Source organism: Oratosquilla oratoria, chromosome 17 (assembly GCF_046742065.1).
Source record: "Oratosquilla oratoria isolate Oo_2021 chromosome 17, ASM4674206v1, whole genome shotgun sequence".
Classification (NCBI taxonomy): Eukaryota; Metazoa; Arthropoda; class Malacostraca; order Stomatopoda; family Squillidae; genus Oratosquilla; species Oratosquilla oratoria.
The window spans coordinates 11521215-11536307 of record NC_134793.1 but is presented as its reverse complement, the minus strand read 5'-3'; the positions used below and the strand labels follow the sequence as shown (position 1 = coordinate 11536307).

Genomic DNA, 15093 nt, shown 5'->3' with positions numbered 1-15093 from the left:
AACTGGAATACAAAGAGAAACAACATTCAAAACTAGAAACCAGACTATAAAGACAAAATACTACAACACCAACAAACAACTTCAGAATCTATCACTCCTTCAAAAATACATGTTTTTCTGACTACACTTTTGGTAAATATTACCATATTATTCCACTCTACTCCAACTAAAATGAGAAATTACCTTTTATGTCTCTAATTAAAATCAAATGCCACTTGCACCTTACCTGAGGACGATCATAAGGAGGGGCATTTGTGAAATAGCCACGAAGATGCACATGAAGAAGAGCAGGACCATGAAGGGGAGGATGGTGTTGCAGGGGATGAAGCACGGGCCAGCCGTGGCCACCGGCACCACAGTCACCTCAGAAAACCCATCACTTGGGGGTGTGGAGATGGGTGCCATGACAATGGAGGAAGAGGTAGTAGAGCTGGCATTGCCTGGACCACCCAGAATACCTAAGAGGAGGAATTTGTTACTTGAGGATGTTTTTTCACACACACACACACACACACACACACACACACACAAGTTCAAATCTAAATATACATATACCAAGGGCTTTTTCCCCTTACAAGGGAGGTAACCAAAGTCAAAGGCATAAATTCACTCCCATCTATTTCATCCCCACATACTCCACTCCCATTCACCACCCCTACCTAGATTAAGTTGGAACTGTACATGAATTTGAGTCTAGGTATGTTAGAAAATCAGAGAATAGCTCAAGTCAAGGCAATACAGCTCTTCCACAGAATGAACCAACAACTAGAGTTGGTTTACCCCCTACTGGTGATATATATGCATACATACATACACAAAATATAAATATGGGAAATCAACATCATTTCAATAACTGCCAGTTTACCTCCACAAAGTCATCACAATATCTATAGCAGCTGGGATGATTGTGAATCAATGAATCACATAATACACAAAACATACTACATTGTCATGATACGTGGTTAAGGAATTTAATTTTTTTGTTACAACAAAGGTACAAGAAAGGAACTTTGGAGAAGAAAGAACTTCTGGACAATACTTACAGGCACAGTTGGTAAAGTTTTGATGGGAAAGGAAGGAGGTGCATCCTGCATGGCAGGGGGAGAAGTATGTGAGTCCATTGTTACCACACACCATCTCCACCATGTCCGAAGAACATGAACACCCAAAGTTACATGATGATGTTAGGTTGACTTGGAAAGGTGGTGTATCCATCATTTTGGAGGTACTTGCCATTGTGCTGTGAAAACAAATGTAAATAATATTATACACGTGTTGTTAAACAGAATTCACTGGGTATGAAAGTACAATACATGTCTCACAATTAGAGGTATACCAAAATACAACATGCTATTTCCCCCCCCCAAAAAAAAAAAAAAAAAAAAAAAAATCTTTACCACAAAATATATTACAAAAAAAAAAAAAAAAAAAAAAAAAAAAAAAAAAAATTAAAACTATATTAGCAAAAATATTCACATTACTTTCATATATACAAGCATAATGGGGAATACATACATGATTATAATTCATTTCATATTTGTTTGTTTTGTTATCATTTGTCTGTTTTGATTTTCATTTATTATTAGTTATATGTCAATTCATTATTATTTACTATTTACCTGTTTGTTTATTATGTAACTATACCTATGCATTTATTTATGTATTTTATTTGTTATTCACATTATTATAGTTTATATTTATTAATTCATTATTATAAGTCGTATTATAAAAATGTCATCATTTCTCTATGAACAGTTTTCCTCTATTATAGACAAAATTATGTTTGGCTCTGGTCCGTAGGGGCACCCCATATAGACCCTAAAGTATCAACTGCATGCTACTTTGCCACAATAACAAGCAGCCAATACCCCAGACGGTATGCTGTTCCCCAACCCCTTGTTGCTGTCCTGTACCATTTCTCTGAGTACAGGTAAACGTCGACTTACGATGGCCGCGACTTACGATTGTTCGACTTTACGATGACGACGACGACGACGACGATATGATAATTTAACCCCTTCCATACGGTGCCGCACTCGTAGGCGTCATGAGGAGCAAGTGAATTCGCAACGCTGCCATATCGGCGTCTTGATTATATTTATTGTAGTCGCCCCTGTGTTTTTACATTCTCTCAAATGTGCCTGAATCCCATTCTCTGTGGTTTTCAAAATTCGCGGGTGAAAGAGAGAACGATCGATATAAGCGGTGACTATATTTTATGATGCGAGTATTATTACGTCACGTCGTACGGCTGGCATTGGCTGCTGCCCGCGAGATTTAAGTTCCGTACTGAAAATACATATTATAGTGTTTGAATATGGTAAAAAGGATAAAAATAATTAAATAAACTACTGTATCTCTGGTGGTTAATATACAGGTAGGCTAGGTACAGTGACCACGGAACAGTGATACACAAATTGGGGATCGACTTACGATGAATTCGTCTTACGATGGCTCTATCGAAACCTAATGCCATCGTAAGTCGACGTTTACCTGTATTCTTTTTCTGTGGTGGGGGAATTCCCTGTGGTGGGGGAAAAGAATACTGCCACCAAGTATTCCCACTTGGATCGTAAGAGGCGAGAAGAAAGGGACGAGGATTGGGACTAGGCATCCTTCTCCTTGTAGACCCACAGGGGACATTCCTAAATAAAAAAGAGAAGGCATAAGAGGGTCTGGGAGTTTTCGGACCAGCACCCTAAGGTTTGAGTCTTTTAATGTGCGTGGATGTGGTACAGATGAGAGTAAAAGGGAAGAGATAGGTAGTATGTTTGTGAGAAGAAAGATGGATGTGTTGGCTTTGAGTGAAACTAAGTTGAAAGGAAAGGGTGAGTGTAAGTTTGGGAGTGTAAGTGGGAGGTTATCAGGAGTGAAGAGAGGGCGAGGGAGGGAAGGGGTGGCTATTCTAGTAAGTGAAGAGATAGGTAAACGGGTAGTGGAGTGGAAGGAGGTTTCCTCAAGGATAATGTGAATGAAGGTGAAACTGGGAAAGGAGATGTGGGTCTTTGTAAGTGCATATGGGCCTGGTAGTGAGAAGAGCGTGGAAGAAAGGGAGGCCTTTTGGATAGATTTAAATGAGTGCATAGAGGATTTAGGAAGAAATGTAAATGTAATAGTACTGGGAGACCTTAATGCTAGGGTAGGAAATGGTCCAATCGATCGAGTGGTTGGGAAATGTGGAGTTCCAGGAAATAATCGTACTGGAGAGTTGATGGTGGAAATGTGTCTAGAAAGAGAGTTGATGATAGCAAATACAGTGTTTCGGAAGAAAGTCAAGCATAAGTACACATGGGAGAGGGTGGTGGAGGGATGGGTGGTAGATAGAGCGCTAATGGATTATGTAGTGGTAAATAGGATTATGATAGGAAGAGTTAAGGATGTACATGTGCTAAGGGGAGAGGGTGGGGGAATATCAGATCATTTTTTGGTGGAAGGTAAGTTGAGAGTGGAGGATAGATGGAGAAAGAGGAAAGGGACAAAAGGTAGGGAGGTTCTTAGAGTGAACTCTTTGAATGAAAAGGGAAAGGAGAAGGAGTACGAAAAGAAGCTGAAGGAGGAGTGGGAGGGAGTAAAGGATAGAGTGGAGCTGGGTGTGGAGGAGGAATGGGGATGGTTCAAGGAGGGAGTCATAAAGTGTGCAAGGATGGTGTGTGGAACAAGAAGGACAGGGGGAAATAGAAGAAAGGGTAGTGAATGGTGGGATGAGGAAACAAGGTTGTAGAAGAGAAGAAGCGAGCTTTCACAGATTGGTTACAAAATAGGACGAGGGAGTCATATGAGAGGTACAAAGAAAAGAAAAGAGAAGTAAAGCAAAAGGTAAAGGAGGCAAAGAGGAGAGCAGATGTGAAGTGGGGTAAGAGTATGACAGAAAATTTTGAAAGTAATAAAAAGATGTTTTGGAAAGAAATTAAGAGAGGAAGAGGAGGCGAATCAAGTTGAGAAGAAAAGGTAAAAGGTGCAGATGGAGAGATGATAATGGAAGAGAAGGCAGCAAGGGGAAGATGGACAGAATATTTTAAGGAGTTGCTAAATGTGAAGGAGGATAGGGAGGGAAAGATAGCTGCAGTAGAAAATGCGAAGAAAATGAGAGTGATGAGTGAGGAGAATGGAGGAGAAATAAGGAAGGATGAGGTGAAGGGAGTTGTTAAGATGATGAAAGTAGGTAAGGCACCTGGCCTGGATGGATGCCATGCAGAATGTCTGAAAAAGGGAGGTACAGTGATGGTGGACTGGTTGGTGAGGTTATTTAATGTTTGCTGGAGAGAGGGTAGAGTGCCGGAGGACTGGAGGAGTGCCTGTATAGTTCCTCTTTACAAGGGTCATCCCTTCCCCCAGCCACTGTGCATGGCAGCAAGACATAGCATCTCCATTGCTGAAGGTGGTTTATCCCCACCATTTCATAATATATGATATATGCTTTAACATCACAAACTCCTCCCATTGGAAGGCTAGGACAATGCCCCTTGCAGAGGACTTTGTACATACATACATATACCAAAGGCTTTTTCCCCCTTACATGGGGGGGTACCCAAAAAGAAAAAGGCATAGAAATCACTCCCACCCATTTCATTTCCCATATATTCCACTCCCCTCCACCCCCTCCCTCCCTCCTATCTTGGCACCTCCTGGATGACGGGTCATCCCTGCATCCTGTCCACTGCCCTGGGTCAGAAGCAGTGTCGCAAGACACAGCACATCCACAGCAAGGCCGCTTCATAAAATTCAACGACCCCCCCTCTCCGTCCCCTCATGCATAAAAGGAGAAGACGGGGAGAAGTCCCTTCAGGGTGCATCAATTTTTTTTTCATACATACTTCCTCACCTCCATCCCCCACCCACTCCCCCACATGCATCACAGCCTCATCTATACACAACCCTTCTCCATTCACCCCTATCTTCTGTCCTCTCCCGTCCTTCCTCAACAGACATTCCTCTCTTTTGTAAAGCCCCTTTCACCCCATCCATCAATCTCATCCTAGGACGCCCCCTCATATTCACTCCTTCCACCTCCGCCTTCCACACTTCTTTTACTAATCTTTCTTCACTCATTCTTTCCATGTGTCCAAACCATCCTAATACTCTTTCATCAGCCCTATCTCCCAGCTCCCTTTCCACCCCTGTTCTCCTCCTCACCTCCTCATTTCTCACTCTATCTAGCCTAGTAGCCCCTATCATATTTCTCAGACATTTCATCTCAAACACATTCAAACTCCTTCTCTCTTCTTTGTAGCATGGAATCTAACGAACCATGTCCTTGGTTCAACTTCACCAGTGGCAGGATTTGAACTGCCATCCCCTTGACCTTTGCCTAAAGTAACGATACCTTCACCCACTTAGCCAGCAAGCTTATAATAACAATAATAATAAGTTTATTTGGCAATGAATCAATATACATGAAGTGCAGATAAAAGAACACAAAGTTTGAAATAACAATTACAATTGCCGAGGATAACACAAAAAAGCATGTAAGCTTATATATATATTATATATCAATAAAAAATAATAATAAAAATAAATAGATAAATAATAATAATAATAATAATAATAATAATATATATATGTATATATATATATATATATACATACATATACCAAGGCTTTTTACCCCTTACTAGGGAGGTAGCCAAAAAGGAAAAGGCATAAAATCATTCCCACCCATTCCATCCCTGAAAACACTCCACACCCCTCCACCCTCCCTCCCATCTTAGCACCTCCACTCCATTCACTCCCATCTGATGCACTCTCTCTTCCCTGGTCAACAGATATATAAACTTACTTATTAAAATATGGTGAAGTGGTTCCAGCCATTTTGACATTATCACAACCGAGTACAAATAGAAGCCCGTAGAAGCTAAGTGCGATCAGGTTGAAAATCATCACCATCTGGATGGCACCCTTGGGCCTCAGGCTGAAGCGTTTGAGCAGGTAACCCCCTAAGAAAGTTCCTATGCAGGCACCTGGGACAGCGATGCCCCCTGTGGAAAAAGTGTACATATACATTATATAAACGCTTATTATTACAACATTATCCATAAATACATATACCAACAACTGGTTGGTATATTATGTCCTCCCACCTTTACCACCTCAATCATATATGTATTGAACAACCACAGTAGCATTACACAACCCTTATGCAACCTCATATTCACATCAATCCATTCATTTTCTCAAGATATGACACTTGTAAAAATCTTCTCACTACTTTCAATAGACTTCCTACTTACACATACATTCATAACACCTTTTTGTCAACCCTGTCATATGCCTTTTCTAAGTCTATGAAAGCCTATAAAAACACCCTTACCTAAACATATATTTCTCACATATCTTAGTGTAAACACTTATCTAAGTATTTAAATTCACCCTGTTCTTCCTCAATTACACCTATCATTTCCATCCTAATCCTTTAAATTAACATATGCCATATACACTAAGCATTCTGGTCCCTCTAGAATTACTACATTTATGCTTGTCCCCCTCGCCCTTGTATAATGTACTCCTCCTATCCACTGTTACACATCCTTTCCTTCTCACACATTAAACAATCTCAAGAGCCATTCCACTATAACTACTTAAATCTTTGTCATATATTCCATATGAAAACCATCCAACCAGGTACCTTTCCAACTTTCATTTCTCTCAATGTTATTCTCATCTTCTCTTCTGCTATAGTCTTATCATTCTCCTCTCCCATCACAATCATTCTCCTGGCATCAGCCATTGCCACAACTTAAGCCTTCCTATCTTCCTCTACATTCAACAACTTAAAATACTTTGTCAATCTTCCTCTCACAGCCTTCACTTCCATTTGCTCTGTTTACTTACTTCTTACCTCACTTCACTCTTTTCACTTTCTTCCAAAATGTCATTTTATTATCTTCAAAATTCCCAGGCAGATATCTAAGCGCCAACCACATCTCTTCCCTTTACCTCTCTCAACTTACATTATCCTTTCACCATCTTAACATCACTCATATGGTTTCTTATCTTCTTTCCAACCATTCCCTATGTGCATGCCTCTTTTCCACCACCACTGCCCTCACCTCTTCATTCCACCACTCACTGCCCTTCCTTCTGTTCCCACCCATCCTTCTCTTACACACTACCTCTACACTTTTCATTTCTTCCTATTTGATGCACATCCACATATCCTCTACTTCCACTACACCTTTCTCTTTCACTACATTCCATTCCTCTCTCAGTTCTGCCTGGTCACAACAAAAGTCTCACCTGTAAAAATGGCTGCTTGCACGTGGTTGAGAGAAAACTGGTTCTCAAGGTACTTGGGGAGAAAGACGATGAACCCTGACACTATGATGAGCTCCATGCAAGCACCCAAGCAGGTCATCACATAGATGGGATTCACCAGCAACTTCAGCATTGACAATGGTATATCTGTTGAACACAGCAAAATATCCTTTCAACAATAATATCAACTTGGTATCATATCTACCATGTATAAATACAACTGTATGTATATACCAATGGGTTTTTCCTCCTTGTAGTAATTTCTACCTATCTATATACTAAGGGCTTCTTCCCCCTTATATAAGGGGGTCATCCCTGTCTCCGACCCACATATAGTAACTCAATATCAATGAAGATTGTTACCACAAGTTTCACTGGATGATAATTAATTCACTACCCACAGTAGCCAGCAACATTTCTTGGGTTTTAACATATCTAAGGAATAATGATAGAATGCTCTGTGAGTTGTATCTACGGGTGTTTGTTCCTAAGCTAACAGTGAAGAGGAAGAAAATAAAGAGGAAGAGAAAGAGGAGGAAAATAAGGAGTACAAAGAGGAGAAAGAGGAGGATGAGGAGGAGAACAAGGGTGAGAGGAGGGGAAAGGAGGGGAAGAAGTTGTGAGCAGTTGTTGGTGGTAAGCTCTCCTTATGTGAAAAAGTGATAGCTGAAGTGATAGATCTTGGGGACCAAGTTTGGAGATCAAGTGGCAGACCTTTGGGGCTGCACCTTCAGATGGGAGTGCTTGCACTAATAGGTTTTGAAGACAGGCAAAAGGATGAATATTTTTTTCATATCAGTTTTGCAGCACAGCAACTGGCAGGTACCTGTATTCCACACATTCCCCTCCTCTTTGGTTTAACACAAATACAGTGTTTCTACAACTATATTTTCTCAACTGCCAGCCCACTTTTTTATATATATATATACCAAGGGCTTCTTCCTCTTTACAAGGGAGGCTAAGTAGGAATTTTGTTGTGTTTGAGTGCAATGAATTAGTGATCTTCCTTATGCGTGTGTGTGTGGGGGGGGATTTTTGGCTTTATATATATATATATATATATATATATATATATATTTATATATATATATATATATATATATATATATATATATATATATATATATATATATATATATATATATATATATATATATATTTCTTCTATTGTTGCCAACGTTTCAGAACTTCTTGGTTTCATCTTCTGGGTGAGCTGATGTGCAGGAAAGGTCTCCCAGACCTCCAGTAACTCGGATCCCCTATTGGCCCAAGGCAGCCAATCAGAAGAGACCCCTTCCTGAAGAAAAACCCTATGATCCCAGCTCCAAGTATATATATATATATAAATCATTTAAGTTTTCATTTTCTATTTGATATAAAAACCAAAATCTCCCACATAAGGGAGATGACTGATTGAATGCACCCAACCACAACAAATATCCTACTTAGCCATCCTTCACCTATAAGTCCAAATTTCATACATACATATAGGATGGGTGGAGGGTGGGTGCATGCCTTGGCTGGCTACCTCCCTTATGGGGAACAAGCCTTTTGACTGACCGACTGACTGACACACACCCAAAGGGCTTTTTCCCCTTTACATGGAGGATGTCAAAGCACACACTTACCCTATCATATCTCACCCTCTAATTATAGCAGGCACTCAAACCCACCTCTGACATCCTTGCCATAGACCCGTTTGGTCGAAAGTGTGGAGTGCCGAGAACAAGTAGAAGTTTGAGACTTGGTTCTTCTGTGCCCTTTTTCAAACTCCTTTGTTTTCTCCTCCAAACGAACTTTTTCTTTCTCTCTCTAAAAAACAAAGTATACACAAAAAAATTAAATGAATGCCATACAATGGTTGACAACCTTACCCAAAACAATATTACAACAGTAACAAGAATCTCAAAACACCATGACTTCAGTTTATCTAAAGGGATTCCAAAATTAAAGTAATAACTTAAGACCAAACAGGAAATACAGTAATCACACCCATATCTGTACTAATTGGCCCACAGGGTGTTTGTTGGTGGGGTTGGATATGCAAGTTAAAATTAGCACACATACACACCCCAATCTCATCTCTCCCACTCCAGTGTTAAACTTTCAATTACGAAATATAAAAACTGGTATAAAATATACATAAATCATGTTCAGATATTGGCAGTTTGGATATGGAAAGAATTACTGTATTTTACCAGTTCCATGAATGTGACCATAATGTGGCATGTTTACTATTTGAAATTCTAAACTGTGTTTTCTAACACAGGAGAATAATTAATTCTTAGCAAGTTTCCACAAGATAATCATATTAAAAATATATATTTTGAATCTGTGTCAAACATGTGTTTGATCATACAAGTTAACAGCTTTGGTACAATGACGCTTACATAGGCGTCATGAGACGCAAGTGGGTACACGAGGATGCTGGTGTTGGCGTCTTACTTGTATGTATTTTTTTGTAGATGTACATGAGTTAACCCCAGATTCTGTGAACTGGTTTGATCACATTTTCTGTGTTCATCATTACTCAGAGTAAATGAGAATGAGTAATACAGCAGTTACTTTATATTTCATAATACAAGTAGTGTGATGCATTGTTCATATGGCAGCAGATCCTGCACATGAGAATTTGACTCATACTGAAGTGATTAAACATAACTTTACCAACAATAATCACCTTGAGAGTTTTAGGAAACATGAAGAAGAAGACAGATATGGAGAGGAGTAGGAGGCCACATATAAGGAAGCCACCCCACCACATGCCTATCCAGCGTGGATGTTTATGATCTGTAATAAAAAACAGGTAAAAAATTCTTTATAATAAAACATAATACATAAGTAAATAATATATATATATAATAAAATTTCAACATCTCATTATAGCCAATCAATCCAATGCCTCAAGTCTCTCTTACAAAAGATCTTCAGTCCCTATGTAACTGGCCACAAGCACCAGTTTGGCTCATAAATCACTCGGAAATTTTGTGTTGTTTCCAGGCTAGGGTGAGTAAGGCAATGTAAAATGAGGTGTTCAGTGTCTTCTATGTGGCAGCTGACAATTCTGTGTTGGTACTGTTTTAATGCAGGGTGGTGACCTGAACACAGTCATGCCAGCATAGTTCTCACTTGTTATGGATAAAATCTGTCAGTTCAGGTGATGTCAAGAGAGCCTGGTGAAGTATAGAACTGGGAGGCCTCTAGTGGGCCCTGTCCACATTTTTTTTTTTTTCTCCCCCAGGTTAAAAGCATAAATTCATAAATTTGTGTGTTAAGTGTAGTCAGTAAGGTGGGTATTAACTGGGAGGATTCAGAATGGAATACAGGGATTAATTGAAGAAGAGCAGTGTGTGGGTTTATGTGAAGAAGTGGGTGTGTAGCACAAGTAATTGCTCTATATAAAATCAATACCCTACTATGGTTTAAAACTGACCATGATGGGCAATGTCACATTGGCAGACATGAAAACTAACCAATTTTAAGTTGAGAGACATCAAAGAAGAAGGCATCCACATAATAGGAAAGAAGATATGCGCCCAGCAGGAAACCCAACACTGGACCAAAGGCTACCATGGTGTAGATGATACCTGGGGAGGAAGTAAAAATATTGATAGATATATAAACATAACCAACAAAATTTATCCTATAAACACCCAAAAACCTTTACTGTCCCTCTCATCTTAGCAACTTATGGATATAGGCTCATCCTTGTACCATGTTACACTGCTAAACTTAGGACAGAGCACTTCCACAGCATGAATCAACTGCTGGAGCTGGTTTACCCTCCAGTGCTTAATTATAGTCACCCCTCTCCCTTCATTAACAAGAGAAAATTATGGAGCAGACAACCACTCTCTATTCACTCCTATCTTATGCATTCTTTCTTCCTTGTTTGACAGACTTTATTCAATCCAGTTCTGGTTTCTGCATTCTTTTTGCTCTAGGCTTTTCTCACTATTCTTTCCATATGTCCAAATCATCTCAACATTCTTTGATCAATCCTACATGCCTGTTCTTTCCACCCCTACTGTCTCACCACCTCATTTCTCAGTCTATCCATCCTTGTAACACCCACCATTCTTTTTAAACATTTCATCTCAAAAACATTTTAGCACTTCATTCCATACAGTGACATGGACACAATCACTTTCTTGTGTAATATACTATTTGTATTCATCCAGTACTCTTCCAATCCTCCTTTTGAACACCACTACATAATCCATTAATCCTCTCTCTCAACTGACCTCCTACCTACCCACAACCCTGGTGAGAGACAACAAATAATGGCTTCAAGCTGTCAAGATGCAGATAAAAACAATTTCATCAACTGCATCATGAACTTTCCATCTGACTTTGTTATGTATCAAAAGATCTGTTGGCAATCTTTACCAATGTAATTTATCATAGAGTAAGAAAGAGATACTAACCAATATACATAGATGAATTTTCTCTCTTGACATGATCATCAATATAGGTGGTTCCAAGGGTAAAGAGAGGAGAACCCCCAGCACCAAGGAGCAGCTGTGCAATCATGAAGAACATGACTGGCATCACATTGCTGCGGGAACCCTTGATGCAGTTTTCTCTGTTGCCATACTGGATACTGTTATGTGATCCCAATGGCACTCCTTTTGATAAATCTTTGGATAAGAAAAAGGTGAACATTGCATATTAGTACACAAGAAATATGTATAACAAAAAACATATAAAATCAGTAATGAAAACAGTTATCACTGGTGCTAAATTTAGGAATGTTCCTAAAAGGGCCTTAATGTAAGTACAAGTAGGGACTATGTATGAATGTGAAAAATGGAATAACATGGAAAGTCAAGACTCACATGGAAATGGGATTATAAGACATTACAAAAAATAAGAAATGGTGTGACATTAAAGCATGCCTGAATGAAAGGGAACATGGGGAACTGAGCACATAGAATGAGAGCAATATCTAAATTCTTTCATATTGAGGACCTTAACCTCATGGAAACTGGGTGCAGCCACTGATTCAGCCCATAGATCATTCTGTATAGAATTTTTTTGAAGTCGTATAGAATGAGTGAATGCAGGACATTATAAGATATGTATTTTCTGCATGGATGTAAAGAAAAGACCTCAGGCTCATCCAAGTAAACACTCACCGGGCAAGGTTCCAAATCCAATCTCTGATAGTGAATCTGAGGTGTCATCTCGAACTCTTGCCACTTTGCAGATATTATCTGGATCTAAGGTATTGTTGGCCTCGAGAACAGACTCGTCCAATGACCAACGATCAAGAACTATTTGCGGCATCAAAAACATCATAGAACCTATGCCCATCACAAGACAACCTGTGGATACAACATTAACCGAATCAGTCAATAAATCTTTAGAACAACCACACCTCCCATCAATCAAGGTACCCAAGTATCAAAACAGAGTCATTCTTGTTCAACATATTTTTGAAGAACAACCAATGAGGTCTAATCTAATATAAACAGGAACTATCTGTACCTCACTGGTGAAGCTGAATTTATACTATTCCTACAAAATCAATAAAACAAAAACAAAACCAGGCATTGGTCATTACTTACCTACACCAATCCATACTGGAATCCTTCTCTTTGACCCCAGATAGGATACAAAAATAACAGTGATAACATTTCCAATTTCATACATGGATGAAATGCCACCCGTGAGAGAGGATGGAATTTCATAACGTTTCTCTATTGTTGTGATAACTGAATTGAGATAACCCGATGCTAAGGCTTGCTGTACAGTCACAAGGATGGACAGGAGGAACACAAACATCTGAAAACATAATATACATCATGTTACTGATACATACATATACCAAAGGCTTTTTCCCTCTTACAAGGGAGGTAGCCAAAAAACAAAGGCATAAAAACCATTCCCACCCATTCCATCCCTAACATACTTCACTCCCCTCCACCCTCTTCCTTCCCTCTTGTCTTGGCACCTCCTGGATGATGGGTCATCCCTGCATCTCATAAAGTTACTGATAGTATACAAATTAAAATACAATTGAGGAGCACACTGTAGTAAGGTCATAAGCACCACTGTGCAGAGATCTAAGTTATTGATATGGTATTTTTCCTCACATCTTCTTCTATCCAATAGTTGGTTATACACCCTTCTGCATTTTTTCTTATGGTCTAGTGAGCCCTGAAACACCAGTGAATTTTCATGTTTATGTATCATCAATGGTTCATGCTGCAGCAAAGGCATAAAGCAAAATGCTGAACTAATTTTGGGTTAAGTATTAGAGATAAATTCACTTTAAAACTGTGTAAACTAGATCAAATTTCTATGGTTGGTTTAGACCTTATTGTTGAACACTGAATTTTTCTCAGATTCTTATAAAGGGCAATTATGACCTTACTACAGCATGTGTCTCACTTTACATAAAGATAAATATCACAATAATTGCTGTCTCAAGTTTCAATGACTTAGAAACTCACTGGAACACAGCAGTCAGCAATGAACCTTTGGCCCTCAGAGACCTTTGGGGAAAAAATGCTGAACTACTGCTATATGTGTATTACAGTAGGACTTCTTCTATATCACTGGCTTTCAGTAGGTGGGGAACTGTTGCCAGTTGTTAGCTTTCCTTATACAAAAAGAGTGGAGGGAATATAGCTAAAGATAATAAAAGATGTCTTGGATCTGATCCAGAAATCAAGTGACAGCTCCTAAAGTCTTCAACTCTATATGGAGGAGATGCATTTATGGATTTTGGTGAAGGGTGACAGGGAAATCGTTTTCTCTAACTCTCACCTCAGAGGATCATCACTTGTAGGTGTCTGTAATTAATCTCACAGAGGGACATTTCCCATCCACTCAATAAAGTGAAGCTGCCTTGCTGTGCATGTGCTGTCTCATGCAGCATTGCTTCTGACCCAAGCAGTGGGCAGGTGACAAAGATGACCCTTCATCCAAGAGGAGCCAAGATGTCTGGGAAGCAATGGGTGGTGGCTGGGAGTGGATGCATGCCTTGGCTACCCTATATATAGGGAAGAAGCCCTTGGTACATCGCATGTCAGGCAGCTAATGCTGCCAGACGTGCGATGTGCTCCGGAGTGAAGAGGTTAAATAACCTCACCAGCCAGTCCACCATCACTGTACCTCCTTTTCTTAGACATTCTGCATGGCATCCATCCAGACCAGGTGCTTGCAAGTAACCATAAAACCATAATTCATAACTATGGTCAGAACAAAATAATCCAAAATGTAGAAAATCCGACATCAGAAGTGATGATATGGTTTAACGCCACCAACTCCCCACTATCGGAAGGCTAGGATGGTGCCCCTCACAGAGGGCTTTGTAGAAGTATTTTCTAAATATTCTGGAATATCTTTTAAAGGAGTTTCCGTACTGAATGTTGGAGATTCCAAGTCATATACTCCCAATAGAAAAAATAAAATAAATAAATAAATAAATAAATGAATAAATAAATAACAGTAATAATAATAATAATAGAATAAAATAATAACAATAAAAAATAAATAAAATAAAATAATAGAAAATCAAATGAAATCAAATAATAGTAATACATACATACATACATACATACATATACCAAGGCTTTTTCCCCCTTACAAGGGGGGTAGCCAAAAAGAAAAAGGCATAAAATCATTCCCACCCATTCCATCCCTGAATACACTCCACACCCCAGGGATGGAATGGGTGGGAATGATTTTATGCCTTTTTCTTTTTGGCTACCCCCCTTGTAAGGGGGAAAAAGCCTTGGTATATGTATGTATGTATGTATTACTATTATTTGATTTCATTTGATTTTCTATTTATTTTGTTTTATTTATTTTTTATTGTTATTATTTTATTCT

General features: G+C 39.1%; 1 protein-coding gene across 4 annotated transcripts in view; it reads right to left on the bottom strand.

Moving 5' to 3' along the window:
- Positions 1–15093, bottom strand: part of Oatp30B (Organic anion transporting polypeptide 30B) — a 103722-nt gene that overhangs the window by 19136 nt on the left and 69493 nt on the right. For all 4 annotated transcript variants that reach the window (XM_076200426.1, XM_076200429.1, XM_076200428.1 and 1 more), the window contains exons 5-14: positions 12822–13038; positions 12390–12578; positions 11679–11891; positions 10725–10838; positions 9932–10041; positions 8925–9063; positions 7234–7398; positions 5777–5975; positions 1044–1240; positions 227–458 (exon numbers count right to left, since the gene is read on the bottom strand). In XM_076200426.1, coding sequence (XP_076056541.1) covers positions 227–458; positions 1044–1240; positions 5777–5975; positions 7234–7398; positions 8925–9063; positions 9932–10041; positions 10725–10838; positions 11679–11891; positions 12390–12578; positions 12822–13038 — 1775 coding nt within the window. The remainder of the gene's footprint in view (positions 1–226; positions 459–1043; positions 1241–5776; positions 5976–7233; positions 7399–8924; positions 9064–9931; positions 10042–10724; positions 10839–11678; positions 11892–12389; positions 12579–12821; positions 13039–15093) is intronic.